At 52.1% G+C, this 26,797-nt stretch overlaps 5 protein-coding genes and 1 non-coding gene across 8 annotated transcripts; 3 read left to right on the top strand and 3 right to left on the bottom strand.

Moving 5' to 3' along the window:
• The first annotated feature begins 210 nt into the window (after window positions 1-210).
• On the top strand, window positions 211-4,384 carry DUSP26 (dual specificity phosphatase 26). The gene is made up of 4 exons (XM_052701832.1): window positions 211-460; window positions 2,339-2,611; window positions 2,892-3,100; window positions 3,621-4,384. Exons 2-4 carry the CDS (start codon window positions 2,433-2,435, stop codon window positions 3,818-3,820), a joined length of 588 nt encoding a protein of 195 aa, XP_052557792.1. The 5' UTR covers window positions 211-460; window positions 2,339-2,432; the 3' UTR covers window positions 3,821-4,384.
• A 750-nt stretch (window positions 4,385-5,134) lies between these two features.
• On the top strand, window positions 5,135-10,533 carry RNF122 (ring finger protein 122). Of its 2 annotated transcripts, none has more exons than XM_052701834.1 (6): window positions 5,135-5,261; window positions 8,255-8,411; window positions 9,232-9,277; window positions 9,643-9,684; window positions 9,986-10,065; window positions 10,139-10,533. In XM_052701834.1, the coding sequence occupies exons 1-6, from the start codon at window positions 5,237-5,239 to the stop codon at window positions 10,251-10,253; spliced, it is 465 nt and encodes a 154-aa protein (XP_052557794.1). In that variant the 5' UTR covers window positions 5,135-5,236; the 3' UTR covers window positions 10,254-10,533. The 2 variants fall into 2 exon arrangements, with proteins under 2 accessions (XP_052557794.1, XP_052557793.1); XM_052701833.1 differs by having other exon boundaries at window positions 9,983-10,065.
• A 220-nt stretch (window positions 10,534-10,753) lies between these two features.
• On the bottom strand, window positions 10,754-10,848 carry LOC128090014 (small nucleolar RNA U13). Its single transcript, XR_008210761.1, has one exon. It is a non-coding gene; the product is annotated as a small nucleolar RNA U13 (small nucleolar RNA).
• A 318-nt stretch (window positions 10,849-11,166) lies between these two features.
• On the top strand, window positions 11,167-14,722 carry TTI2 (TELO2 interacting protein 2). 2 transcript variants are annotated; one of them, XM_052701829.1, is made up of 7 exons: window positions 11,168-11,812; window positions 12,174-12,360; window positions 12,846-12,938; window positions 13,254-13,438; window positions 13,524-13,667; window positions 14,160-14,322; window positions 14,587-14,722. In XM_052701829.1, exons 1-7 carry the CDS (start codon window positions 11,244-11,246, stop codon window positions 14,665-14,667), a joined length of 1,422 nt encoding a protein of 473 aa, XP_052557789.1. In that variant the 5' UTR covers window positions 11,168-11,243; the 3' UTR covers window positions 14,668-14,722. The 2 variants fall into 2 exon arrangements, with proteins under 2 accessions (XP_052557790.1, XP_052557789.1); XM_052701830.1 differs by lacking the exon at window positions 13,254-13,438 and having other exon boundaries at window positions 11,167-11,812; window positions 13,504-13,667.
• Window positions 14,684-17,819, bottom strand: MAK16 (MAK16 homolog). Its single transcript, XM_052701831.1, has 10 exons — window positions 17,696-17,819; window positions 17,350-17,399; window positions 17,168-17,277; window positions 16,986-17,050; window positions 16,717-16,868; window positions 16,335-16,389; window positions 16,176-16,250; window positions 15,857-15,967; window positions 15,579-15,635; window positions 14,684-15,303 (listed from the first exon to the last, which is right to left on the bottom strand). Exons 1-10 carry the CDS (start codon window positions 17,708-17,710, stop codon window positions 15,115-15,117), a joined length of 879 nt encoding a protein of 292 aa, XP_052557791.1. The 5' UTR covers window positions 17,711-17,819; the 3' UTR covers window positions 14,684-15,114.
• A 359-nt stretch (window positions 17,820-18,178) lies between these two features.
• SLC18A1 (solute carrier family 18 member A1) lies at window positions 18,179-25,454 on the bottom strand. Its single transcript, XM_052701835.1, has 16 exons — window positions 25,380-25,454; window positions 24,278-24,454; window positions 23,661-24,018; window positions 23,347-23,405; window positions 23,059-23,142; window positions 22,884-22,976; window positions 22,587-22,676; window positions 21,759-21,802; window positions 21,607-21,667; window positions 21,411-21,506; window positions 19,881-19,959; window positions 19,750-19,801; window positions 19,554-19,617; window positions 19,358-19,477; window positions 19,049-19,182; window positions 18,179-18,844 (listed from the first exon to the last, which is right to left on the bottom strand). The coding sequence occupies exons 2-16, from the start codon at window positions 24,399-24,401 to the stop codon at window positions 18,731-18,733; spliced, it is 1,572 nt and encodes a 523-aa protein (XP_052557795.1). The 5' UTR covers window positions 24,402-24,454; window positions 25,380-25,454; the 3' UTR covers window positions 18,179-18,730.
• Window positions 25,455-26,797: the final 1,343 nt, after the last annotated feature.

Below are 26,797 nucleotides of genomic sequence, written 5' to 3'. Positions count from 1 at the left end.
AAGGGAGCTCATCAGGGTCAATTATCACAAAGAAATGACAGAGCATCCTCCACAGACAGCTGCAGAGGTACAATGATGCTAACCATGCCACCAGCACCATTGCATCAGAGCTTTCCTTTCCCCTTCTCTGTCTGCCCGGGGCTTTGGTTTGCTGGAGGAGGAGTGAGAGCAAAGCTGCTATTATTGCTGTTGTTTTTGTCTGCGTAGTAATGGGCATTTATGTGCGGGTGTGTGCATGCCTGTACGAGAGCCAGCGTTTGTGCCCGTCTCCCTCATTCCTCCCTTATCCATCCATGCACAGCATGATATAAACAAACCTGCCTCTGGACATGTCATGCCTTAAAATAGATGTTCATACATCAGCCTTTCCACAGCAGCGGCGGCAGCAGCAGGAAGACATGGCCGACTGGATCTGAGCACACCACACGTTTGGAGCAGAGACATCTCAGCCCTCACCAAGGTAGAGTAACAGGGTGGGCGTCTCCTCCCTCTTGCGTGTCTGTCTGTCTGTCTCCGGGAGCGTGCTCTGCTCCAGGCAGCTCTCCTGCTACTCCCCTCCCTCTGAGCGTGGCATGACAAGCAGAGGGGCTCCGAGCAGCCATGGGCAGAGCGGGCTGTGAGCTCTGATGGGGTGCCTATAGGGGGAGGGTGGGGTCTGTCTTGAGTACTCGGATGCGGGGCAGTTTCTCTTCCCCTGCAGCACTTCAGGCACAACAGTGTGCTGGGGGTGGGATGCTGGAAGCCAGCTCTGGGCCTGAGGTTAGAGCTGCATCCCCCCCCCCCCCCCCCCCCCCCCCCATAGGTATGGATTACTGGTTTTGCAGCAATAAGGGGGTCTGCTGTTTGGCTCAGCACAGCCTCGTAATGATGACGTGGTGTTTTTTTCAGACCCCTCTGTTGTTTGTTTCCTCATGCTGCCTATGGTGGCATGTGGCTGTGCTGCAGCCAAGGTCACCCAAGGTTTAAGGGCCCGGCACGCAGCCACACTGAATCCCTTTTCCAGGTGGGCTTTGCCAAGTCTGAATTCCCAGCATGAAGGAGTCCAAAATTCATCAGGGCAGAGAAGACGTGTCAGGGTGAGATCCAGCCCTGCTCAGAACTGGGGAGCAGTGCCTGGGACGAGGGTGCAGACAGTACTGACCTCTCTGTGCAGCACCCCAGGCACAGGGCGAGGGGAGGAGAACACCCAGGGGTCTCTGGACCCCCTCTGAGCTCCCCTATGTCCTTGCAATATTTTTCTCCTACGCACATTGCCAAGAAATGGTTGGAGGCTTCTCCCTTCCACGCTGCTGGCTGCTGGCAGGTGCCCTGGGCGAAATGTCAGAGCAGGGAGGTGTGATCTGTTCCAGCCCAATGTCACTCAGCTTCCTCTCCCAGGGTCCCTGGGAGAAGCGGGCAGCACTGAGCTGCTGCTGGGGTTGCGGTGAGGGCCCTGGGGACACCTTCTGTCCCTCAGGCAGCTCAGAGCAGCAGCAAGATGGTGGGAAGGGGAACTGCGTGGGGATTGCATGCTCATGTTGAGGGGTTGCACTGGTTGGGCAGCAGAAGGCAGCTCTGAGCTAATGCCTGGCTGCAGGGACTGCCACTGCTCCAGGGAGATTTTCTGCAGATGGGTGACATGTATCACCATGATCCAAAGGTCTGAGAGTGGAGCTGTGTCCCAGAGGACCGACTCTGTAAAATGAGCTTTCTCATCCACTTAACTCTTTCCCACCTGAAACCAGCCCTGATGTTCAAAAGCAGCAGCAGGACTGCTGTGCTCAGAAGGGTTAATCCTGCACTCCCTCCCTGCAGGCTTTTGTGCCTGGTCTGCATCAGTCTGGGCCCGGGCCAGGCTCTGCACGGTGCCATATGGAATCCTCCACCTGTTTGGGGCATTTCCTCCCCAATCCTTGCCCAGAGCTGGCTGCCTTTCATTGCTTTTGATCACAGGTTGGCAGCATCAGTTCTTGAGCTGGCTTTGTCCCGCTGGCAGGCAAAGCCCCCGAGCCAGCTCAGGAGGAAGGTGGTCCTGTATGGAGCATCTCTTGCCAATATGGCTTCAACCCAAAGTTGTGGAGCTGGAGCAGAACCTCAGCCCATGGAGACTCAGCAATCTGGCTGCCTCTCTGGCTTCCCTCCTCAGCCCTGGCATTGCAAACTGCTCCCCAGCAGTATTGCTTCTTGGAAGGGACCATAGGTGATGCTGTCTCACAGCGGGAACCACTGGATAGCTGCCTGTACACTGCCTTCTCTGCAGGAAGGTTGGGCCTGGCTGTTTCAGGCCAGCAGCTCTACAGCAGGGCTGGAGTGGGAGCTCCCCATCCTTCTAACAGCAACTCCACCGCTTCCATCGCAGGACCGTGGGTGGCAGCAGCAGCAGAAGAGACCTCCAGGCCAGTCTGCGGCCTTCAAGACCCCACAGGTATGCCTTGTGGGTCTCGGCAGCTCCAATGGCTTTCCTGTCCCGGTTCTCCAGGAACAGCACCAGGTCACCGAGTCGGGGTGTGCGGGAGGAACGCAACCACCATCCCATCCTCAGCATCTTCGAGCTCGAACGGTTGCTGTACACAGGGAAGACAGCCTGTAACCATGCTGATGAGGTCTGGCCGGGACTCTACCTGGGAGATCAGTACGTATCACGAGGGGATGAGAAGTGAGGGGATGAGGGATGGTTTTTGAAATGGAGGAGACTAGGAGAGGAAAGTTGGGAAAGTGAGGGAGAGGAGGACATGGGTTGAAGGAGGAGGAAGGACCATGTGCCCATGGACTGTGAGATTACCTATCACTGTGAGATTGAGTTCAGCATCTTTCCTTCTCCTTTGGCTTTCTCAGATGCAAATGCTTGACCAGGACATTTGAAACTTCTCTTTAACCTGGAACTTTCCTGCACTGTTTCTCCCTCCCTGCAGAGATATAGCAGCCAACCGGCGTGAGCTGGCTCACCTGCGCATCACCCACATCCTCAACGCCTCGCACAGCAAATGGAGAGGGGGTGCAGAGTACTACGAGGGCACGGGCATCCGCTACTTGGGCATCGAGGCCCACGACTCGCCCTCCTTTGACATGAGCCCCTACTTCTACCCTGCAGCTGACTTCATCCACCAGGCGCTGAATGAAGGTCAGTGATAAAGAGTGCTGGGACAGACGTGGGGAATGCGGAGGGTGGGTGGAAAGCTGATTGGCATCCTAGGAAACAAAGCTACTTCCAGGCTGATGTCTTTGCAGAATCATAGAAATATTAAGGTTGGAAAAGATCACTAAGGCAATCTAGTCCAACAATCTTCTGGTCTGGATCACCTCCTCCAAAGAGGAGATGGGCCCTGGCCCCATGGGTCACAGCCTCAGCCTGTGTCCAGCACTCAGCTGGACACTGTGCTGGACACAGCCTCAGCCTGTCTCCAGCACTGTGGCTGCTCCTATTCAGACTGTCTGGGGAGACCCTGTTGCTCTGATACCCTTTGCCAAGGAGGGGACAACTGTGCATCATAGCCATGCTATAGCTGAGGCCCTACCTGCAGCCCTGGAGGCTGCACACCTGACTTCAGCACCAGGATGCACGCAGCAAATTTGGATCCTCAGTAACTTTGTATTTGAGATATTCACCCTGTTGTGACACAGCCCCTGTGTTTTACCCACAGGAAGGATCCTTGTGCACTGTGCTGTCGGGGTGAGCAGGTCGGCCACCTTGGTCCTCGCCTACCTCATGATCCGCCACCACATGCCCCTCGTAGAAGCCATAAAGACGGTCAAGGATCACCGTGGTATCATCCCCAACCGGGGGTTCTTGCGCCAGCTGGTCGCCCTGGACAATGCCCTGAGGCTGAAGAGGAGCGCGTGAAGGAGGATGAGAAAGGCTGTGTGGTGGGAGCAGCGCAGTGCTCATCCCATACCACTGAGTGGCAGAGGTAGATAGGGCTTTCCTCTTGGTGCAGATGCTTGGCAGCTAATGGGTTCCATGCAACCGGTCTCCCCCAGCAGAGGGGGTCCACAGACATGCGAGCTATTCCTAGTGGTAAAGCATAGGCCCTCAACCTGCAATCTTGCCACTTAGGTAGGCCTAATGCATAGCCTCCTTCCCAGCCTGCTCGTGCAGAGATGCCTCTGGAGAGACATGGCCCCACGTTTCAGGTTATTCTGGACCCCTGTTGGCTCCTGGAAGCCTTCAAAGGGTTGGTTCTCCCGTGTGGCAGATGCATCTGCCAAGCCTGTCCCATCTCTCCCTCCCAGGAGACTGAAGCTGTGTGTGTTCCTTGTCTTGTTTCCCATTTGTTGTCGGTCTGTGCAGCGATGTGAATTAGGTCTGGCGTATGGTCCCCAGCAAACAGGCCTTTATTCATAGTGTTTGGGTGTCCTCTGTGCTTAGTGATAACCTGTACAAATAAAGGCAGTGCTAAGGAAGAAATCTGGCCATCCCTTGTGTGCTTTGAGACAGACTTTGTGTTCAGGCTGCAAATTTGCCATGGGTGTGGAAGAACATCGCCTTGGTGTGCTCAGGGTTAGGATGGGCAGAAGTCCTCCCTGATCCTCAGTCCAGGATAGAAAGGGGTGAATCAGAGAATGAAATTACTGTCAGACTGCGTGTGCTGTGCATTGCTGTGTGTGCTGTGCACTGCTGTGTGTGCTGTGCACTGCTGTGTGCTGTGCATCACTGGGTGCTGTGCATTGCTGTGCATATGCTGTGTGCTGCGCATTGCTGTGTGCTGTGCATTGCTGTGGGTGCTGTGCATTGCTGGGTGTGCTGTGCATTGCTGAATGCTGGCAGTGCCCGGGCATCTCTGCTGGGAGGTCGATGAGCAGCGAGGGATGCTGCTCATCGAGGGAAGTGTCTGATCATGCCCAAATCTCCTTTGCATCGCTTGCACAAGGCTGAGAGTCACTGGGAGCTCAGCGCCTGCAGCACAGCTCCCCGGACGGCTGATGCACAGAATCACAGAAGGGTTTGTGTTGGAAGGCACCTAAAAATCCTTCTGCTCCCGTTCCTGCCATGGGCTGGGATATCCCCCAGCAGCCCCATCCAACGTGCGGGACGTCCCGCAGGGATGCACGGTGCTCTCCTCCCCGGCGCAGAGCGGGGCTCGGGGCGAGCAGAACCCGAAGCTCCGAGACCGGGGGCGGCTCCGGGGGCGGCTCCGTGGGCCGGGGCGGAGTTTGAGGGGCCGGGGCCGCTCCCTGCCGCCCGGCCCGGCCCCGCTCCCGGCCATGGCCCGGCGCTACGCACGGCGGAGCCGGTCCGGCCCCGCGGAGCCGCTCCCGGATGCCCCCGTTCCAGTGGTGCCACGGTGAGAGCGGGGCCGGGGTTTGGGGCTGCAGCCCTAACCGGGATGGGGTTGAAGGGTTGGGGTGGCTCCAGGCTGCTTCGCGTCCCGGGCAGTGCCTTCTGGCTGCTCCCGGAGCTCTGTGGACTCGGGTCAGGGTCAGGGTTAGGGTTAGGGTTAGGGTCAGGGTCACCTCCCTCTCGTTTCTGGTTCACTTCCAAAGCTCCAAGCCCACTGCTGATGAAACTTGCAGCGTTTTTGCTCGTGTTGCTCAAAATGCAAACCCTTCTCCCACGTGTCTGTGGAATAAACTTATGTTAGTGGAGCCCAGGCGCGGCTCCTCGCTCTGCTCCTGGCTGAAAGAAACTCACAGAAACATGGAACTGTTTGCACATGTGAGGGAGTTCTGTTTAAACGAGAAGTGGTTGATTTTTATGACTAATAGCTGAGAAGCTGAGCTGGGAATTCCACCATCAAAGCTCTGCCTCAGCAACAAAGGCCGGGTTCTTTTAATTTATGGAGGGGTTACAGCCTTTGAAGCTAAATATAATGCAACCAGTGGCTTCCTCTGCTGTAACGCAATGCCCTGCGTGTGCTGTGCAGCTGGGGTGAGCAGTGCTCCTGCAGGCAGGCAGGTTGCCCGTGTGCCAGCCATGGGTTGCCCTTGTGGGCTGCATTAGTGCTCCTCAGCAGCAAATGCAGCAGCCCCAGGCACAGAGTTTGCTTTGGGAGGCTCTGAGCGGCCACAGCTCTCCCAGCTTCCTCCTGTTTGGGCTTTGGGCAGCGCTGAGAACAGAGCCTGCCCTTGTGTAAAGGCCAGGATGTGGGTTTAGGACTGGCCTTAAGCATCTGACGTGTGTGTTTTGGCCTTAAGCCCTGACCTCACAAATATTTAAGTCAGTGGTGTCCAGCAAAATTGCTTTGTTGTATACTTTTGAGGACCGTCGCAGAATCGGGGCCATTGGTGCGAATAAACGTGATATCCAGCAAAGAAACTGAGTTTTCAACACAAATAGTTGTGCTCCCCATTTCATAACAGAAGGTATGTGCTGCGCTGGCCTGGAACTGCAGCTCCTCTTTGGCATCACAGCTTTTCCTCCCATTGCTCAGCTGTTCTCTGGGGGATTTGGTGGTCCCCAGCCCTGATCTTTGGTGGGCACTGTCCCTGCTGTGAGCTGTTGGCACAGGGCAGGCTTTTGCAGGAAGCCCATTGCAGCATCACAGCAAAAATTATATGGAAGCTGCATTCAATTTGGTGATGCAAAGCTCATAGCTTTTGTGCGGGAGTGGAAAGAATGGTTTTATTTAATGACCTGCTGAGTTTTCCATTTGTTTGATTGAACAAGAATTGGGGGTGAGGGAGAAGCTGTGCTCAGCACAAACCCCATGCCTGCATCCAGCTCACAAAGCACTGCACAGACAGAGTCACCATTCGTGCCTGCTGCTTTCCAGGCCTCTGCCTTCAGGTGCAGAACTGGCCCTGGGGAGGCTTACATTGGTTGGTTTGGGTTTGGTGCCCATCAGGCCTTTGCTATATTAAAACCAGATTTGCTCTGTTCCTCTCGAGCTAAAAATACAAAAGCCTTTGTCAGGCAAAGGGCTGTGCTAATTAATCCCAGCACCAAATCAGCGCCCGTCCTGCTAATAAATTCCATTGGGAAGAGATGCAGGAGCCGGGGGGTCTGGCTGGAACGGCTGGGATTGCTGCTCCAGGACTCATCCTGCTCCCTAGCCGGGTCAGGCACTGCCCAGAGCTGTGCTCCCTTCTGGCCCTTGGGAATTCCTGAGTGCCTTTTTAGCAGGAATGAACCTTGCTAAGCTGGTGGGTCTAAAATTAACCCTGCCAGCTGTGTTGCGACTGGCAGGGACGTGTCAGAGCTGCTCCTCTCTGCTTCCTTCGGTACGGGGCTGTAAGTTACAGCTTCTCCTCTCCTACCTCATCTGTGCCCCTGCTCCGTGTTACTGCTCTGCCAATCCCTGTGTGTGAGTGGCAAAGAGTGGGGACAGCCCTGCATTCCCATCAAAAGAAGGGCCAAATGGGACTCAGCTTCCCAACCCTTAGCTTGTTTTGGGGCTGCTCCTGGTGCCGTAGTTCTTGTGGCAGTGGAGCTTTTCACACATGGAAGGAGCATTGCTTTATCTGCATGCTCATGGACTATGATCGTTGCCACAACTGTTCTCCTTTTGGTCACCTTCAAATTGAGCCTTGCTCCATCCCTCAGCACTGCTGAGCAGTCTGTGCACCCTGCACACAGCATTACCTCATGTGCTTGTTCCGTGGGGTTTTTTTTTTTAAAAGCTGAGATAGTTCTTTTAATATTTTTTTTTCTTCTTTTCCCCCTGCAATCATTTCCAGCAGGGGAAAAAAAAAAATCCCCCCCCAAAAAAAAAAAAATAAAAAACAAACAAAAAAGCAACCCTTTCCTATTGTCTTTTCCTGCACCTGGTGGTCTGGAGAGCAGAATGCTGGGAGAACAGCAGCCAACAAACAAATCCTCCCTTTCATGCTCCATAGATGAGTGGCACATAGGCTGCGTCAAGCAATTACAGGAGGCAAAGGCCAGCAGTGGCTCTGCCCTCTGTAGGCAGGAAAACCTTGTTTCCTGCAGCCCAGATGCTCACCTGATGCACATCCCTGAGCTGGATGCCTCCCATCCTTCGCAGGCACATCGTGCCCTGCCTTGGGCACATCGTGCTGCTGGAGAGCAGCTCAACGTCTGTGGAGATGCAGCAGTCAGTGCTGGCAAAAGAAGTGGTGCTGCCCCTGCAGAGATCTCTGATTTCCAGCCCAGAAGACAGTGTCAGGGCTTTTGTTAGGGGATGGGAGGCTCTGAGGATTGCATTGGGAAAGTACAGATGGGAGTGAGCAGGAGCTGCACATGTCTCCTGCCCTGGTCTGCAGGGTGACCTCCTACCCTGTATGGCATGGCAGAAGGTAAGTTTCATCTTCTTCTGTTCTTCACCTCTTCTTCCTCTTTTTTCTAATCTCAATACTGAGTTTTCTTCTCCCCTCAAAGGGTGCTCCTGCAGTCTGGGGCTGATTTACACCAGTAAACCCTGCACGATGCCCCCCATCACATTCCAGGACCTGCCACTCAACATCTACATGATCATTTTTGGCACCGGCATCTTTGTCTTCGTGCTCAGCCTCATCTTCTGCTGCTACTTCATCAGGTGAGCTGGAACCCTGCAGCACTGATTGCTGTTCAGATGGGGACTCATCATCCAGGAACATCCGCAGAGCCTGGACCACTGTGCCCATCGCTTTGTCCCATTGCACAAGAGCTGCTCATCACAAGGCTCTGTCCCAAGGATTGGGGCCAGGTTCAGTCCCCTGGTCCCCTGTGGCAGAGCAGGGCAGGAAACACAGGAAGGGGCTCTTGTTTTTCAGGGGACCACGCGGAGCAATGCATTGTGTTGGGCAGGGGAAGGAGCAGTGCTGCACAGGAGAAGGATGTCTTTCCACTCCCCTCCCAGCTCAGGGAAGGCTATTTTTAAACTCAGCAGCAGCAGCTGGTGTTTCTTGTGGGCTCGAGTTGCTCTGTCCTTCACTGCAGGATGCCTCAGCCCCACTGCAACCCTCAGCCATTTGGGGGCTCTGGGAGCACACCTCAGTGCCTGGCCTGGGGGAGAAGTGAAGGCTGCAAGCGTTCTCATTCCCCCTATGCTTTGCTGGGTTGCTCTGCAAGCAGCTCTCTCCTCTGTCTGTCTCGGCCAAGGTCGTGGTGGGGCTGGGAGCTGCCAGTGGGTGAGTGCTGGAAATAGGGCGCTTCCTGTGCCGCGAATGACTTCCGAAGGCAAACAATTGGGGCCGTCGGCCCTTATCGCTGCCTGCTGCTGATTCCTGCAGGTGGAGCAGAGCCCTCGGCTCTGCAGGAGAGGGGCTTTGGGAGGGGAACTTAGGGAGCATCCTGGAACTGTATCCATGCTGTTCAGATGCTCCTCTTGGGGATGCTGTAAAGTTCACGGTGCTTTTTTTTCTCCCCATCTCTAGCAAACTGCGGCACCAGGCACAGAGTGAGAGATTCGGGTACAAGGAGGTAAGGCTGATGGCTGTTTTCTGCAGATGCCTCTAGAGATGTGGGGGTCGATGTAGGAGGTGGGAGCAGCTGGTTGGGATGCAGCAGGGTGTGATGGTTCTTGTCCCCAGCTTACCCACCAACACATTGGGCACACAGCTGCAGTGCCCAGCTCAACCTGCCCCTGCCTGGCTCATTTCAGTGAAGCTTAAGGGCTGGGTCTGTCCCACAGGAGCCTGGAGCCCCATTTGAGGTGGCTGATGAGCACATGGGCACCGTTTGTCCCACAGCTTGGACTTTTCCCAGCTCCATGCTTGCTTCATAGAAACCTACCACTGGATCAGTCCCCAGCTGCTCCTGATACTCATCTGCTGTCTCCTTCCCAGGTGGTTTTGAAAGGCGATGCCCGGAGGCTGAATGTGCATGGGGTGAGTATGGTGCATTCATCACAGCTCCATCCTTTGGTCTCACGTGGGGCTCCTGAGGTTTTATGGTGACAGAGTTGGACAGGGATGTGTCAGCATCAGGCTGGAATCAATAGTTCTGGGTTGAAAATCAGGAAGCAAAACCCTTCCTTGAGCAGCGTGGGGCTGGGAATACCTGGGGAGAGGCATTCCAGCAGCAGGGCTTCCCCAGCCACAGCATTTCTAGCAGGGGCTGTGCATGGACATCACTTTGGGTTCCATGTATTCTTGCTCACCCTCACCTCTTTCTCACCCCCTGCAGCAGACCTGTGCAGTCTGTCTGGAGGACTTCAAGGTGAAGGAGGAGCTGGGGGTGCTGCCGTGCCAGCACGCCTTCCACCGAAAGTGAGTACAGGTGTGTGGGCAGCAGGGGATTCCTTTCTGAGGATTTACATCCTCCCACGTCTCTGCTCCGCAGGTGCCTGGTGAAGTGGCTGGAAGTGCGCTGCGTGTGCCCCATGTGCAACAAACCAATGGCAGGTCCAGCCCAGCCCCACGCCAGCATCGGCACTCTGCTGGATGAAATGGTGTGAGCGGCCCCGCCGGTTTTCGCAGGAAAATGAAAGCTTAATCTTGAAGGATTTGGGGTTTGTGAGCTGGGCTTTGGCTCACGGTGCGTCGCTTTGTTTTGGGGAGGGGGGGAGGGGGTGTTTGTTTGTACCCCAATGTGCTCTGCAGGGAGCGCCTGGGTGGAGCTGAGTTGCTCCGTGCTCAGAGCTTTCTGTACCCCAACCCTCCGGACTCTCAGCCTCCCCCCCTTTTGGGGGAGAAATGTACAGGTTTGCGTAAAACAGATTAAACGGATGTTTGTCAGTCGGGCTGAAATGCGAGTATGAAATGCGGGGCAGAAAACAGCCGGGCTGCGCAATAACATTGAAGCGCCCTAAATTACCCTGAAAACGGGAAAACCCAGCCGCGAACAGAACCCAAAACCGACACGAAGTTCGTTATTTTCGTTCTCGTAATTAAAACCTGCAACGAAACACATCTACTGATTCGTCAAACTGCTGATTCGTCAGCGCGACCCTCCGGCGCTCAGAAGGGGCTGTGCACGTCGTAACAGAAGGGCGCACACGTCACGCAGCCGCGTGCCACTCCCATTCATCATTCGCTATGAACCGGAAGGATCAGAAACGCCCTCCTCCGCGCCCGCCCGTACTGCCGCGCACCTCACCCGTAGCTCACGGCGAGGCGACCTCTTTTCGTTGTTCCTGTTGTCTTTTGCACCTCTCGTCCTCCGCCTACGGACGCAGCTCAATTCGGCTCTTATCGCCTTTCTACGCGTCTTCGGGTGTGCATGATAACTCCGCACAGGGAGTTATTAGCTATGCTAATTTATTCGCGCAGCGCCACGCCCACTTCGCCATTTACAGCACAATCTGATTTTACGACAGCGGGGGAATCTGGTTTTACGACAGCAGCGCGCTTTGTGGTCGTGGTGCGGTTTACGGCAGCGTGAAGGCAGCTGCTGTTCGCTGTGAGGCGCTGCGGGGCTTTCGGAGCGGCGTAGGTCGCGCGGTGCCATGGAGCCTCAGCCGCCTGCTGAGCAGGTGCTCCGGCAGCTCGGCCAGCTCCTCTCCCAGCGGCCCGGTGTGATCACGGAGCTGGGGGCGTTGCTGGAGGCCGCGGAGCCGCGGTGGCTGTTCGGGGCTGGGAGCCCCGCCGCGCTGGGTGAATTGGCGGCCGCGCTGAGCGCCTTCGCGGCCCTCCCGGAGCGCGAGCAGGACGCGGTTGAGCTCCGCGACGGGGACGGCGCCTACGCGGCCGCAGCTGAGAGAGCAGCCGATGTCGGCGTTGTGTTCCTGCAGCTCCTCGCTAAGCTAGAGGCTGCCAAGGCCGAGGAGTCGCTGGGGCCCGCCGTGGAGCCGGTCCTGCGGCGTGTGATGGGGCACATGTACGTGCTGGCGGTGACGCACATCGAGGAGGCCGCCTGGACCGGCTCCAGGTCCCGCGCTGTGGCCACGGAGCTGCTGGGGGCTCTGGTGCGGGCCTCGGGCTGCGGGACTGTGGCGGAGCTCCTTCGGGGGAGGAAGGAAGAGGAGGAAGGAGGATTCGCGGCGGTGATGAGGCTGCTGAGGCCGCGGCTGGGCAAGTGAGTGGGAGGAGCGGGTCCTGGGTGGAAAACGTGGGGAGATTTGGTGTGTGACTTCATGCAGGGTGAGCTCACGTTAGGAGGAGGGTCACAGAAATGATCCGAGGGATGGAACGGCCTCCCTGTGAGGGCAGGCTGAGGGGTGTGCGGCCTCAGGAAGAGGAGGCTCTGGGGAGACTTCAAAGCAGCCTTTCAGTATCTAAAGGAGCAGACTCCTTAGTAGGGTCTGTTGTGATAGAACAAGGGGAAACGGTTTCATACTAAAAGAGGGGAGATTTGGGCTCAATATAAGGAAAAAGTTTATTGCAACTTCCAACTCAAACTATTCAATGATTCTCTGGGCTCCTGTTTGTATTCCTAGAGACACCTGGAAGCGCAACCCAGCCACCAAGCACGTCTTCTCCTGGACACTGCTGCACATCACCCGGCCATGGCTCAGCCAGCACCTGGAGCGCGTCCTCCCCGCATCGCTGCTCATCTCGGATGACTTTCGGGAGGAGAACAAAGTCCTGGGTGTGCACTGTCTGCACCACATCGTTCTCAATGTGGTAAGGGGAAGTTGGATCTCCTCCTGGCTGTTGTTTGAAGGAAGGGTGGTTTTGGATACCTGTCAGGTTTCCAAAATTTTTGTTCATGGTTATTCTGTTAACCTTGTAATTTTCCCCCTTGCTCCATGCTGTCTCTTTTTAAGCTTGTATTTCTCCTATCTGTTGCAGCAAGCAAAGATTTCCTTTGCCATATTTTGAATTCAGATGATGCATGCATCAACCTAACAATAATTTACAGGACAGGGTATTAAATTAATGCCAAAGGAACTGCTAAGCAGCAGCTGGGGAGGCAAGGGAAAGTGGCTGCTCCTGTGCATGGCAAGGTTCAAGCTGCATTTGCTATGGCACCTGGTCCCACTTTCTTGTAAGCAATGTTCCTGAGTGCTGTTTTCACAAAGCCTAGGTTTGTGAATACTTCCCCTCTGAGTAGGTTAAGTGAGCGCAGAAGGTGATGCTTGGGAATAATGTTGTGTGCTCTCTTTCAGCCAGGTGCTGATCTGTGCCAGTTCAACAGGGCTCAGGTTGTGTACCATGCCCTTTACAATCACCTCTACTCACGAGAGGCTCCTCTCATCCAGGTAAGATAGCAGAACTTAATTTTAATTTGCCTTATGTTGTTGCATATCAGCCCTACGTGGGGTAGGCAGCTAAAAGCATGAGGAGGCAGAACCTGTTTGCTCACAGTTCAGGTTGTTAACAGCAGGTATTTGCATCCAGGGGACAAAGTAACTCAGCAGATTTCAGGAACAATGTCAAAGGTGGCGGCAGCCTTGCTGAAGTGGCCAGCCAGGGGGGAAGCAGGCAGAAAGTGTATGGGGGCTGCAGCTGTAGGGGCTGGAAACTGCGTGTAATTTATGTCAGAGGGACTGCACAGGTTTCCCATCCTGCACCAGGCAGTACTGCTGTGCCTGCTGGACTTGCTGCCTGTCCTGGAAAGAGCGCAGCGGCAGCGGCAGCAACCCAGGCCAACCTCACCCTGTGATGAGGTGTTGCAGCTGGTTCTGACCCACATGGAGCCAGAGCATCGGCTCGCACTGCGGCGAGTGTATGCCAAAACCCTGCCTGCCTTTGTGCAGAGGTGAGAGCAGCAACCACAACCCTGCAGGACCTTGTTTTGTCCCTGGTATACATCTCCCTCCTCAGTGCGTGCTCTGTGTTGACAGACTTGGCATCCTGATAGCACGGCACCTGAAGAGGCTAGAGAGGGTTATCCTGGGTTACCTGGAAGTCTCTGATGGCCCTGAGGAAGAAGCCAGACTGGGAATACTGGAGACACTGCAGTGCACCATAGAGCATGCTTGGCCCAGGTACTGGTCTGGGGTGAAGGATGCTGCAGAAAGCATCTCCTGAATGGATATTGGCCCTTTCAGAGCTACACATAGTGTTATCTGAGGCAGAGACCTTGAAACCTGGAGGGAAGCTTCTCACAGGGAGCAATTACTAGCACAACTGCATTCCTGAAAAACCCTGCCCAAAAGTTAAATCTTTATTTTTTTTTTTTATCTTTTTCCTGCTCTAAAAGTGTAACCTTGCCTAAAAAGTCAATCTATGCGCTCTGTTTGGCAGAGTTGTGGAGCAAGTCCTGTACTATTAAAGTTACCTCTGTGTTCAGGGCCTGTGTCTTTCCTCTGGTGGGCATTCCTTCAGCCTCATCACTGAAGCATTTGTTTCCTGTAATCCAGATTTACGTGTAAATAGCCACTAACAACTTCTGCTTGGAACTGCAAAGCAAGGCTGTTCTTTTGCCTGGCTCACAAAGAGGTTTTATATTAAGGCATGCACACTCTTTCCTTTCTCAGAATGCCATGCAGGCTCCCTGTGCTGCTCAAAGCCCTACTGAAGATGATCTGGGATGTCCACACTGACCAGGGCTCAACACCAGAGCCAGTGAGAGCTGCCTTGCTCCAGAGAGCCACCGAGTGCCTCATCCTGCTGGATCGGTGCTCTGAAGGACAAGTGAAGGTGAGCTGGGGACCCAGCAATAATTTCTCTCTGCTCTTCCCCCTTAAACAAACAAACAAAACAACATGGTGCATGCAAGAGCCCATTTGTTTCTTAAATCCAACAGTATTTCCACCCACCCTGTCAGTACTTGGCTTAATTGATAGAGGACCTGATATATAGCAATGGATTTTGTATTGATCTCAAGGGCATCTGAGCACAGCTGATTGCACCATACATCTCAGCGTGCCAGGGCAATGGAAGCTGATGCTTTTCCTGTTTCAGATTCTGCTGGAAGGCGTGTACAGCTGTTGTGAGGAGAACCGTGTGCGGGAATGCATCAGGAGAGTGCAAGAGAACACGTGAGGCAAGACAAGGTTCATTCTGCTTTTTGTACAGTAAAATATTTTTTTTTATTTAAGTTACTTTGTCCTCCTCTTTTGTCTCACACCTCCCTCAAACAAGGTTTGCTTCAGTGCTCTCCTAGCCCCAAGCAGGCTTCTCCAGCTTGAGAACAAAGCAGCATTGTCTCCAGTCCAGGTTCTTTTGTGGAGCAGTCCTTGCTGAGCCTCACGTGGTTGTACAGAAGTTGGGGTCTTAAAACTACACTTTATACAACAGTTGTACAGACTTGCTGCGATCGCCTGGGCTCAGGACAGAAATCCTCATCTCCTTTTAAAAAAAAAAAATTATTAAGCTACAATATTGAAAAAGCAATTTTTGATAATCCTGTTTGAAGTGGTGAAAGCTGCAGTAGTTCTAATGGACACATCTGGTGTTGTCATTCAGCAAAAAAATGCAAGTTCAGGAGAGTCAGGACACTTTTGTTTTGGTGGCTGGCTCTGTTTCTTCCTCATACTCTATTTCAATGTAAGGGCGTTTTCTTCTGGTTGGTCCTTTCAAAGGAGTTTTCCCCTTAGATGTGGAGCGAGATGCTTTCTTCTCTGTTTCTTCCTCATCTTCCTGCTCCTCTTCACTACTTGTCTCTAACTTATCCATGTCCTGAGGAAGGAAAAGAATCAGAGCACACTGTACAACTAAGCCTCCCCTTCCTGCAAAATTATCTTGTGTATCCAATTCCATTTTATAATTCCTGGCTCCCAGCTGTCTAGCCAGAGCAACTAGGCCATGGTGGACACTGTGCAGTCCTCCAACTGAATCATTATATCCCACAAATGTGATTTACTGGCTCTTATCCCATCACCAGAGCCCCCAGGCGGGCAGAGATTACTTTCAAGCAGTTTAGCTTGACAGTTTATCCCTGCTGCTTCGCTTACCTCAAAGTCGCTGAGGTCACTGTCATCTGCTTCCACAAACTCTCTTTTATCTTTGTCCTGTAGGAAACAAAGTCAGAAATAGGCTGAGAAATACCCCATCACAATTCACAGTGTAGCAGCCAAAAAGACCATGACCTGCCCATGTTTTTTTCTGTATTCACCTCTCCTGATCTGTTCCCCTCCCTTGGCACTAACACTGAACACTCAGTCTGCAAGTGAATTAGAGCTGTTGCATCTCAAGGGAGGGTTAGCTGTGATGCTCTGGTTGAAAGCATTACCTCATCATCATCTTCTTCCTTTTCCATGTCAGACTCGCTCTCACTTTCTGCATCCTGCTGTTGTAGGGCTTTGTCAAAGGCATGAATGGGGAAGTTGTAAATGTCTCCATACTGAAAAGAAAACAACAACAACAAAAAATACTTTCTATAAGTCCAGGGAGAAGCAGGCATTGGTAGCAGAGTCATCTGAGGCCTGTACAGTTATACCACAGCAGGCTGAAATAGGCATTCCTGAAGAATGAGGAGCTCAGCATCTTGGGAAAGGACTGAGGCAGTAGAAGCAGTTATACTGCTGTGTTCTGAAGGCAGTGACTCTTACCGTGTCCTGCTTCAGTCTCTCCAGCAATTCCTTCTCAATGGCATTATCTAGCTGAGCAGCAATCAGGGCTTTCTCCTAAGAGAGAAAAAAAGGACCTGTGTCAGTTCTCTCAAAGGCATGAGAAACAGAAGCAAGACAGGAGATGACAAGAGTCATTACCTCTCTCCTCTTCTCTCGCCTTTCAATCTTTCTACTTAATGGAACGATCTTCCTCCTGCAGGGAACAAGAGCTGCTTAATGAACCTTTCAGCCTCTTGTGTAGCAGATGGGCAAATGCTTGCTCAGAACAACAACCAGCAGCTGCATCATTAGAAATGCGGGTGTAACGAGTTTAGGTGCATCTATCTATGCATATTAAGATGCTGTTACATCAGTTTAAAGCTGGTTCACTTAGAAGCTGGCCAAAGCCAGCAGGAAAGCAGCACACACTGCAGGTGCAGTGGAGCCAGGAAAGGGCTCTGCACACAGCCTGTGGCAGCAGCTCAGTGCACAGGCAACAGCCTTAAGTCAAACCAACACAATCACTCTGGGTGTCACTTACTGTCTCTTTAGAGTCAGCTTCCGGATGCGGATGAGGTACTGGGTGATCTTGGTGAACCGCTGCTTGCATTTGTGTCGGATGAACCGTGGCCAGTAGATGAGATTCTCATCTATCTCCTCCAGTGCTTTCTCATAGTTCTTGCTCAGCAGGACCTGGGGAAAAGGGGAAGGGTGGAGCGAAGGGGACTTGGAAGGAGCTCGACTGCCCCCCGCCTGTAGGTACATGATGGTGGAATGTGCTTGGTTAGCAGTCTGCTCTCATCAACTCACCCGCTCCCACAGCCGACGGGGAAACGGAGCGCGCTCTATGGTCTTCATGTACAGGTAACATCGGCCTATAGAGAAGAACATGACCCCCACTGAGACCTGAGCATGGAGTGGGGCACAGAGCCAGGCCCCCAGGTTGCTCCCACAGGCCAAAGGCTGTGAGCAGAGGCTGTCCCAGCACTCACCCTTCTCCTCACGGATGGTTGCATACTGACTGTTGGCCAGCGGGCAGGAGGAGCGGTTACACAGCCCAGTCAGGTTGTATTCATTGCGACAGAAGCTCTGGGTTTTGGTCCTGGAAGAGAGAGCTGTAAGATGGAGCTGTGCATTGCCTGGGCTCGCTACCCCTACATGCACACACACTCACCTGATCTTGTAGGAGCAGAACTGCTTGTTTCCGAGCGTGTCCCAGACAATCTGCAGGGACAAACCACAGGTCAGCAAGCACCCTAGGACCCCGTAACCCCTCCAATCCCCGGAGCAAGCAAGGCTGTAACAGAGGGGACCCACACTGCAGGGAGAAGATGCAGCATAACCAAATCCCCTTTACGTTGCCCCAGCTCCTGCCTCTCGATCCAGCCGCCTCCACGTGTTATTTTCCCGCGGACGGGAGGGACTGCCTGAGCCGGACGAACCGACCCAGCCCCAGGCTAGCCGCTAATTATCTGCGGCGGGGGCGGATAAAACGGAACCGAACCGCGCGGCGGACTCACATCATCCGAGTGCATGGCGGCGCCGAACCGCGCGGCCTAGAGCGCCGCCATCACCGGAAGGGGGCGGGGCATCCGGGAAGAGAGAGTCTCGCGTGAGTGTCGCGAGGCTTTTTGCGAGGGTCTCGCGAGAGTTGCGGGGTGTCATGGAGGCGGTGTGAGGCGCGTTGCTGGGCTGCGGGAAGCGCTGCGCGGTGTGGTTCCGTCAGCTGGTGGCTGGGATGTTGCAAAAATGGACGTTAAATGGAGCTACTCGTTGCGATTGGTTGGGATCGCAGGCGTCCCGTGACCTCATCTCAGCTAAAGGCGTCTGCGGTAACGCTCTGTCACTGTAATCACAGGTGAACTCAGTGACTGAAGCAGCGTCTAAAGGTTTAAAACTTTCAGCCTTATATTTAAGTGAATTTCTCAAGAGTTCTTCACGAATGGTAGAAGGGCAGTACAAGCAGCCCTTACGTGAATAGCACGTAAATAGAAAGCACAGTCTGTACCGAGACAACAAGGAACTTTTACTGCCTTCAAGTGAGCATGGAGCACATGAACAGGACAGAGCTGTCTTTATTGGATCCTGCTGATACAGAAAGGTTTTGTGCTGGGGATTACAGCAGAACTATGGAGGAAGGGATGTCCTGAAGCTGCTGACTTCATTTTGGTTTTCTCTGGTGCTTTTCTTCCAAAAGTAATAAGCACTTAAAAGACATTAACGAATGCAACTCGTGTGGGAGAGGTGTTGGTCTTATCCCTGTTGTGTGGGCTGGCAGCCCAGGACAGCACGGCATTATTCTCTACATTGTATGTTTTTTACATCTGAGGTGGATTTTGAGTGATCTTCCTGGATGTCACCCAGCAAAGGGGTGGCAGAGTTGGGCAGGAAGCCTCCAAGTGCATTCCCTGATGTAGATTGAGTGCCAGGAGAACAGCTGAACGTTCAGCCCATGTCCGTCCTGTGCCTACAGGTCTTGGGTTATTCCTGGGTGCTGAGAGATACATTGCTCTGTGAACTTAACATAGCTTCAAGCAAGACATGCAGCCTTGCTGCTATTCCACATTTTCTGCCTCCACATCACTGTTGTCTGGGAGAGGGAAATCCCGCAGTGGCTTCTGAGCGGTGGAGCTTTTGGTTTGCATGGGGCATTCCTGGCTTAAAATTGCCTACATAAAGGAGAGAAGCGATGTTTTAGTAAAAGTGGCCATTAATTTTAATAATAAATGGAAGCGTTACTAGCTTTAGAGAAAGCCCAGGGAATACAAGCTGTGAAGTAGGAGGATCCAGTCCCTGGCTAATTTATCCTAATTCCTTCCACATATCTCTGGATTATCAAGCTCCTATACTTTAGGGCAGTAAAGTACACTCACTATCTTCTCCTCTTTAGCAGGAGGGCTTCTCAAGAACCAGCAGAGAGGAGCATAAACAATGTTGGTAACTCCAATGATGACCATCAGCCAGGGAAACCCAATAGCTCGTACAATCGCACCGCCTGTTGAGGGACCTGCACATTTAAATATGAACAAAGGCTCAGGAGGCAGGAAAAGAGCAAAAGGTGCTCTTCCACTTTGGAAGGGATCTAAAGCCTGCAATGGCTGTGCTACAGACTCAGTGCCAGTTGCTGCCATTGGACACTGGATGGAGGAAAGCATTGAGAACAACACCCCACGGGTCCATACCAATTGCAAAGCCCATGCAGAAGGCAACATCTGCAATGGCATAGACATTGCCATAGACAGAGGTGTGGCGAAGGTCCACGAGGTAACCCATAATAGGCATCATGGAGGAGTCCACCATTCCTGCTTGGAGCAAGCATGAGATCATGAGGTATTTTTCTCAGGGCAGTGCTGGGAATCGTACAGACTGACCACTTACCTATGGCGAAGCCAAGCCCACCATTTGGGCCAATCAGCCCATAAATATTTTTTGCCAGGGGCACCTTAGAGAGGAAAGAGAGAAGGTGTGAATGAGGCCAGAAGAGCTTCAAGGTGAGGAGGCACAGCATAGTTCTGTGGAACAGATCTGTGGTGCAATCCCTGAGCAGGTCTTAGAGCTGCCCTGAGGTACTCACACAGAGCAGACTGATCCCCACCACAGCCATGCCAATCAGGGAGCATAGCCACCTGCAACAAGGGCAGCAGAGGGTGATTCCTTCAGTGTGTGCAAGCAGGATCTTTGCTGAGGCTACTGCTATTCGCTTACCGGCCTATTTTATTAGCCAGGAGCCCAAAGAGATTGGTGCCAATGAGGTAAGATATGCTGGCCGGAAGGAATGCCATCCCTAGGGGAGAGAATAAGAGAGAGTGTGCAATCTCTCTGCAAATGCAGAGATCCAGCACACACAGAAGGTGTCTCTAGGCTCTATGTTGCTACTCCTTGTCCTCTGTCAAAGCCCCATTGCTCCTCTGTGAAGGCAGAGAGAGGCACAGAAAGTGAGTTTTCTTTCTGCAGGGTGAGAAACTGCAGATTTGAACCAACTGCAGAGCTTTCTGTGCCCATCCTTCTCTGCTGTCATCACTTCCTCCTTGTCCATCTTTCTCCCCTTGCCTTCTGCTTTTGGCTAAATAAAGAGGGATAAAACAGCTGCTTGAATGTAAAGCTTAGCAATCGTTATGAGTCAAAAGTCAATATTTGAACTGCTTGCTGATTTACCAGTTGTTTATTTTTAATATACTCTCCTGCTGACTTTAGATAAAATGCATCAGCTATATTTCACTGAGACAACTTCCCCGTTGAGACACACAGAATTGTATTTAACTTCCTTTCTCCTTGTTGACAGCCACAGAACTGTTCATTCTGCAGGTTTAGTCCAAGCTCTTCTGTTTTATTTATTCATTTTCCTCAGAATTATGGAAGTGGGCAAACGAAATCATACAAGTAATGAAGTTATTTGTGTTTATGAGAGGTTTTTTGGTAGAGGGCTTTGGTTGAAGTGTATCTAAATGCAGTCCACTCCCAAATCTTGAGTACAGTGCGTCTGAGGGTTTCTTGCTGCCAGCTTACTGCTCTCTCCCCATTTCTGGGTAACTTCAAAAATCCCTTTGATTTCAACAGTGACCAGAGCAGCTCTGAGTGCCCTGAGGTGCTTCCTTACATTCACCCACCTGTGTTCAATCACACAAATCACCCTGAGCTCTTACTGGGACGGATGCTGCTGCCTGACCAGGGAATAACTTGATTAGGAGGGTTATCTCAGCACTGCTGCTTCCAGATGGCAATTCAGTTTGGGTTCTAAGTGTTGCCTGGGGTGTCCCCCAGGTTATTTCCCAGCCAACTGGATTTTAGAACAATTAGTTTTTGTTTTTTATAGGACAGTGCTATCTCCATATCACATTTTCAAGGCAGCTGGTAGTTAGCACACACCATCTCTAAATGGCTGTGTTCTACTGAGAGCTGCCTCTGCAAAACCCAGCTGGCTGCTATGACTTCAGCCCAGCATGACACTGATCTACTCAGCCTTTCTTCCACCATTATTGCTGTGGTAGAGAGACTGATTCTATACCATTTTTTCAATAATAGTGAAAAGCACGTTGTATAGCTACCACCAAGGACATTTCCAAATGAAATTGGAGCAGCACACAGCCTGGCATCGCTCTGTGGGAATATGTTTTCTTCCTTTTAAGATGGTATTAGAGATATTCAGCCCATCCCGCAGTGCCCAGCAGGACCTGCTCTGACCAAACTGCATCAATCTGCTGCTGAGGAGTGAGGACTGCAAAGTGAAGCACCTACCAAGCTGCCATTTGGGGGAGCACATGGTTTGCATCATCCAGATGGGCAAGGTGGGCTCGAGCATGGCCACCCCCATGTTGGAGAAGCAGAGGGCTCCTGGTGGGGAGAAAATGGAAAAATATCTGTTTAAGGCTTCTTTTGCTGCTGTTTTGAATAGAAATAAGGAAATGGGGCAATGTGGGAATGCAGAGGTTACCTGCAGCCACCAGCACGTAGGGGTCCCGCAGCAGGGTGAGCACTGGTGTGCCTCTGGTGCTCTGATTGAGATGGGGGCTTAGGGAGCTGCAGGTGGGGGTCCGAGCCACCCCTCACCTGCAGCATCTGCCCCAGCACTGTGCCCATGCTCACCTCAGGGGAGACCTTGGAGGGCTGCAGAATGCAAAGCTGCAAACCTGGTGGGGGAAAGGGGGGTGGAGGGTAACAGTGCTGTTAGTATTGCTCCAAGCTAAATTTCCCTGTGGTTTTCCTTCAGAGGGGCATCAATCGTTGGCTGAGCCCCAATGCTTTTGGGGCGTCATCCAGGGAGCTGTCAGCTGGGGGATTTCAAATGGGGCATAGCCAAAATGAGACATGGAAAAGAATGGGATGAAAAAAACAACCTTCAAGCATAGGGAACCTACATTTCACTTTCCAAAATCTCTTACATGCTCCATTAAAGATGTCTTACATTACATCTAGGCAAAGATGGTAACTGTGACTGTAATTTAATTAGCTTAATACTTCCCACTAAAAATGTGTGTTTCTGCTATCTGTAATTCTGAATGCTGTCGTGGCCTGAATCTGTAACGCAGCTACAGAGAGAGAATAGGGATTGCCATTCATGGGCAACATCCCATTTCTTTGTATTATGATGAAGATGCTGCAGGCAGCACCACGTGTGCCTTCTGCAGAGAAATTCTGTTCAGAGAGCTTGACTGATGTGCTATTTGAGCCATTAAAGCAATCAAGGGGGTCATTAAGTAATGAGGGACTAATTCTTACTGTATTGCTATGTCACACGTCTGGTGGTGGGAAGCATATGGTTTAGCAATAACAGAGTAACTGATGCTGTATTAATTGTGAGAGCTCTGAGAAGTTCTTTCTGAGATGGCTGCATTTCACTCTTTTCATGTCCTCTGGTTTAATGGTTGGGTGAGTTGTTTGCTTTTGGATTGGGTAAACTACGTGGTCCCTCACCTCCATCCAGCAGGGCTAAGAATGCCAGGACCAGGAAGGGGGAGGCTTTCCCCACAAACTCGTACATCACGCTGCCAAATGGGGCCCCGACTGCAAGGGAAAGGCTGTGTCACCATGCAGCAGGCAACTGGCTTTAGCCCAAACCCACGTCTAATGATGGACTGTATTGGTGGAGCTGCTGGAAATGGATGGGGAGCAGAGACTGGGACCCCCCACCCCAGGGCTGCTCAGCAGCACCAAGCAGCAAAGCATGGGGATACTGTGGGTGTAAAACCCCCGGCAGCCACAGGTCCTTACTCAGCACACCCAAGGCCAACCCTCCAAGAGCGATGCCCATGGCGTTGCCTCTCTCGAAGTCATCTGTGTAGATGCTGGCCAGCATGCCCAAGCCTGGGAGCAGAGAGAATCGAAAGTGATGACTGAACCCAGCTGGCATAGGGCTTCACAGCATGCAGTGACCCAACACGCTCACCTGCAACTGATGAGAAGGAGGAACCAACGCCTTGCAGAGCACGAGCGATGAACAGCAGCGTGTAGGTGCCAGAAAATGCAAACACTGCAGGAGGAGAAACACAGTGCCCAGCAGAGCTGCACATCTAAAACCCTGTTAAGGTGCAGCAGCAACCACTTGTGCCCAGGTGAGTCCTTCCCTGTCCCCAGCATCTCATGCACAGGGACAGAGCAGGTGGTTGTCTCCTTTGCTGCTTTCATTTTAGGACATCCTGCTGTGTGTGGAGGGCAAATCAGGGGTGGTACTCACTGAGCGTGGAGAGAAACATGATGACGAAACCAATGAACATGGGAATGTGGTATCCTATCCTGGAATGAGAGAAAAATATGTCTGGTAGAGCTATGCCTATGTGCATTGAAATGTTCTGATGTGATGTCGAACAACAGGTGAGGCTTATTTTATAATGCAAGCTTGCAAACCATTTGTAGGCTCTTCAAAAAGGCAAAATTCATTCCTATTGTGATGCTTGCACTCTTCTCCTTGCTATTCTCTCACCAGATCCCATCATTATGTGACTGCAGATCTTTGCCACTTGACTAGAACGCAGTAGATTGCAGACGTACCTGTTGGTCAGCAGCCCCACACTGGGGTTGACCAGAAGCTGGACGAGAGCCTTGGAGGCAAAGAGCAGCCCAACACGCATGTTCTCCTGCGTGAGGAATTCCTCACCCTGTGGGCAGTCATTGGGTGATGGGGAGCTCATAGGGGGATGCTGTGGGTGCCTGGCGCTGGTCCCTGTCTGCAGCTCCATAGTTCTGGGGGAGCCCAAGGTCATCGTGGTGCTGGTGTCAAAATAGGAGGACATGGGGGAGAAAGGAGGATCTTCGATGGCTGAGGGAGGTGACTCGGGTTGATGCAGGGCAGCAGAGCTGTTGGCACCTTCATATTCTATTGTATAAAGGAAGGTGGGGATGATAGGCACTGGGAAAAAAGCCAAAGAGAGTGTTCATCAGTGGGTTTGCTTGAATTTGTGGCTCAGCATGCATATGAACTGGATGGTGCTAGCACGGTGTCGATGCTTGGACGCTCCTTCACCCATCCTTCCCCACGCCTGTCCCCATTGCTGTCTCATTGCCTGTCCCCATTGCTCTTACCTTGCCTGTCCCCACACCCATCCCCATGTCTGTCCCCAGCACGTGCTGACAGCTTTCTGCAGCCATCCCTGCAGCTCACGCCCTACCCACAACAGTCAGCAGCATGTTGTCCAGCAGCAGTGCGACGAACACCACCACCAGTGCCAGCCTCCGTGATGCCCGGCCCCGTGCCAGCCAGCTCTGGGACGTGGGGATGGCTGCTGGGAGCATTGCTGGGGCTTGGTCCCCTGGCTCTACTGTCAGGGCCAGCGATGTCCTGCAACCTTGGGAGAAGATGCTGTGGGTTAGCACTTCGCTCAGGTTCATGACTTCTTCTTATCCCCTACGTGAGCTGGGTGCCGTTCTGAGAAGCAGAGAGTTCCAGTTTTGCTCTCAAAGACTCCACTTTTATCCAGCTCACGTTTAATGCTGCAGTCAAGAGATGGAGGCTCCCCAGCCTTTTCCATTCTCTTGAGACATCTTGTCCCTACTGCAAACATCATCTCAGTCTTCCTTAGAAGACTCAAAGCATAAATCAAGCTGGTAGCTTATCTATACTAATCTCTACATCTTGTATTCCATGTTTGTTCTTTGGAGATTAAATTGGATCTCAAAGGAAATTTATTTCACTTTGCATGTCTTTTCATTTGACCTAATAGAAATGTCACAGCAACATGCAGGACTTAAAAGCCTAACGTACAGGATTAAGGTTGGGACTTGTTCAGTTATACTGAAATATCCATCAGAAGTCTGTACTGAGCCAACTTATCAGTTAGCATTTGGGTTCCTATAGCTTGTGGCTGCTTCAGCAGTAAAGCAGCAACATGAGCAGAGTGTGAGCTACAGCTGCCTCCAACACTCCTGTGGTTTCCTGACATCCCAGGCAATGACATTTATCATTTTATTCCTGAAGAAAAGAGCAAAACCTCCAAACCCTCTATCATCTGATGTGAGTACCATGCAAGTCACTAACTTGAAAAAGAGAGCGGGCTTCTCATCATCCCCAAGTACCTCCAAGCAATAGCAAGGACCAAATAATATAACTAATGCAAGAAAATAGATATATTTATGTATAAATCACCAGGAAGAAGAAGTAAAGAAGCAAGGAAAATAGAGACAAGTAGGCTGAAGCTGCTCTGAATCTCAAGACCAAACCCCATCCCTCTCAGTGCAAACCTGTTGCACGTAGCACAGCGACAGAGCCCTTACCCCTGGACGCATCCCAGTGTGCAGAGCTGACAGCAGAGTGCTCGGAGCTGCTGCTCCCAGGGAATTTATTGCAGCTCTTATCAGGAGAGGCTATGAGCATCTGTCTCCCATGGAGATGTAGTTGCAGCCCTGCAGCTCCTCCTGCGTCAGAGCAGGACGGGGGGACGGGGGCTCCTTTCTGTGTGAGTCAGGATTTGATAGAATCATAGAATTGTTTGAGTTGAAAGGGATCTTTAAAGGCCATCTAGTCCAACCGCCCTGCAGTGAGCAGGGACACCCACAGCTCCATTAGGTGCTCAGAGCCCCATGCAGCCTGACTTTGGCTGTCTCCATTTTACACTGCTCTGGACAACCTGTTCCAGTGCTTCACCACCCTTATCATAAAAGAAACTTTTCCTTATATCTAATCTCTCTCCTCTTTTGGTTTGAAACTATTTCCTCTTGTCCTATCACAACAGACCCTGCTGAAGGGTCTGTCTGTCTGTCTGTCTCTTTGGCAAAGGCTGCACAGGGAGGTGGTGGGGTCACCATCCCTGGAAATGTTCAACAACTGTGCAGATGTGGCACTGAGGGATGTGCTTAGTGGGCATGATGGGATGGGTTGGGGTTGGACTTGATGATTTTAGTGTTCTTTTCCAACCTCAGCGATTCTTTTATTCTGTGGTTCCACGGTTCTGTGATTCTCTCTGCCATTGAAGCCATTTGCCTGGCTTCTGAGTGGCCAAAACCCTCTGAGTAACAAACACGAAGGCAGGAGCTGAAGTCTTTAAGTACATTTCATGAACTGAGAACTGAGCATGGAAATCACTTTCTGACCATCCGCAGAGCTCCGCTCCCACCTACCGGTGAGCTCAGACCCTCAGCCAGCACTGCTGGGAGCTCCAGCTCCTCTAGGGATGGCCATCACTGCCACCTCCTCATCCCCACAGAGGTCAGGGCACCATCCCTTCGACAGCCTAAAGAGACTGCAATGCCATCCATCTGCATTGGGAATGTTTGCTCATTTCTGCTTTGGAAGCATTTCCATTCATCCATCAGACTTTTTTTTTGTTTTTCCGTTGACTTCTTTTTAACCATTTTTTCCTTTTTTAACCCATTTTTTTTTTTTTAATTCATTTTTTAACCCACGACAACCAGTTCTCCTGGGGCAGCTGCAGTGAGTGCCCACTTCAGGTTTTCCATCGCTCTCACAGCCCCCAGCGCTTCGTTCCTCCTCCAAACACACACAGCTCTGCAGCGGCTCCAGGGAAACACATCTCCAGTATTTCAGTGTTAGCACAGGGAGAGATGGAACATGGTTTCTAGCATCAAATCCACCTTCCTGCTGAGCAGAGAGAGCAAACACCAGTGATTAAAATTTAACGTGTATGAGGAGAGAAATAATCCACGAGGAAACAGAAGTTGACACACTAATGGTT

This window comes from Tympanuchus pallidicinctus, unplaced genomic scaffold, assembly GCF_026119805.1.
Source record: "Tympanuchus pallidicinctus isolate F22 unplaced genomic scaffold, pur_lepc_1.0 scaffold41, whole genome shotgun sequence".
NCBI lineage: Eukaryota > Metazoa > Chordata > Aves > Galliformes > Phasianidae > Tympanuchus > Tympanuchus pallidicinctus.
This window is presented reverse-complemented; position numbering and strand designations above follow the sequence as displayed.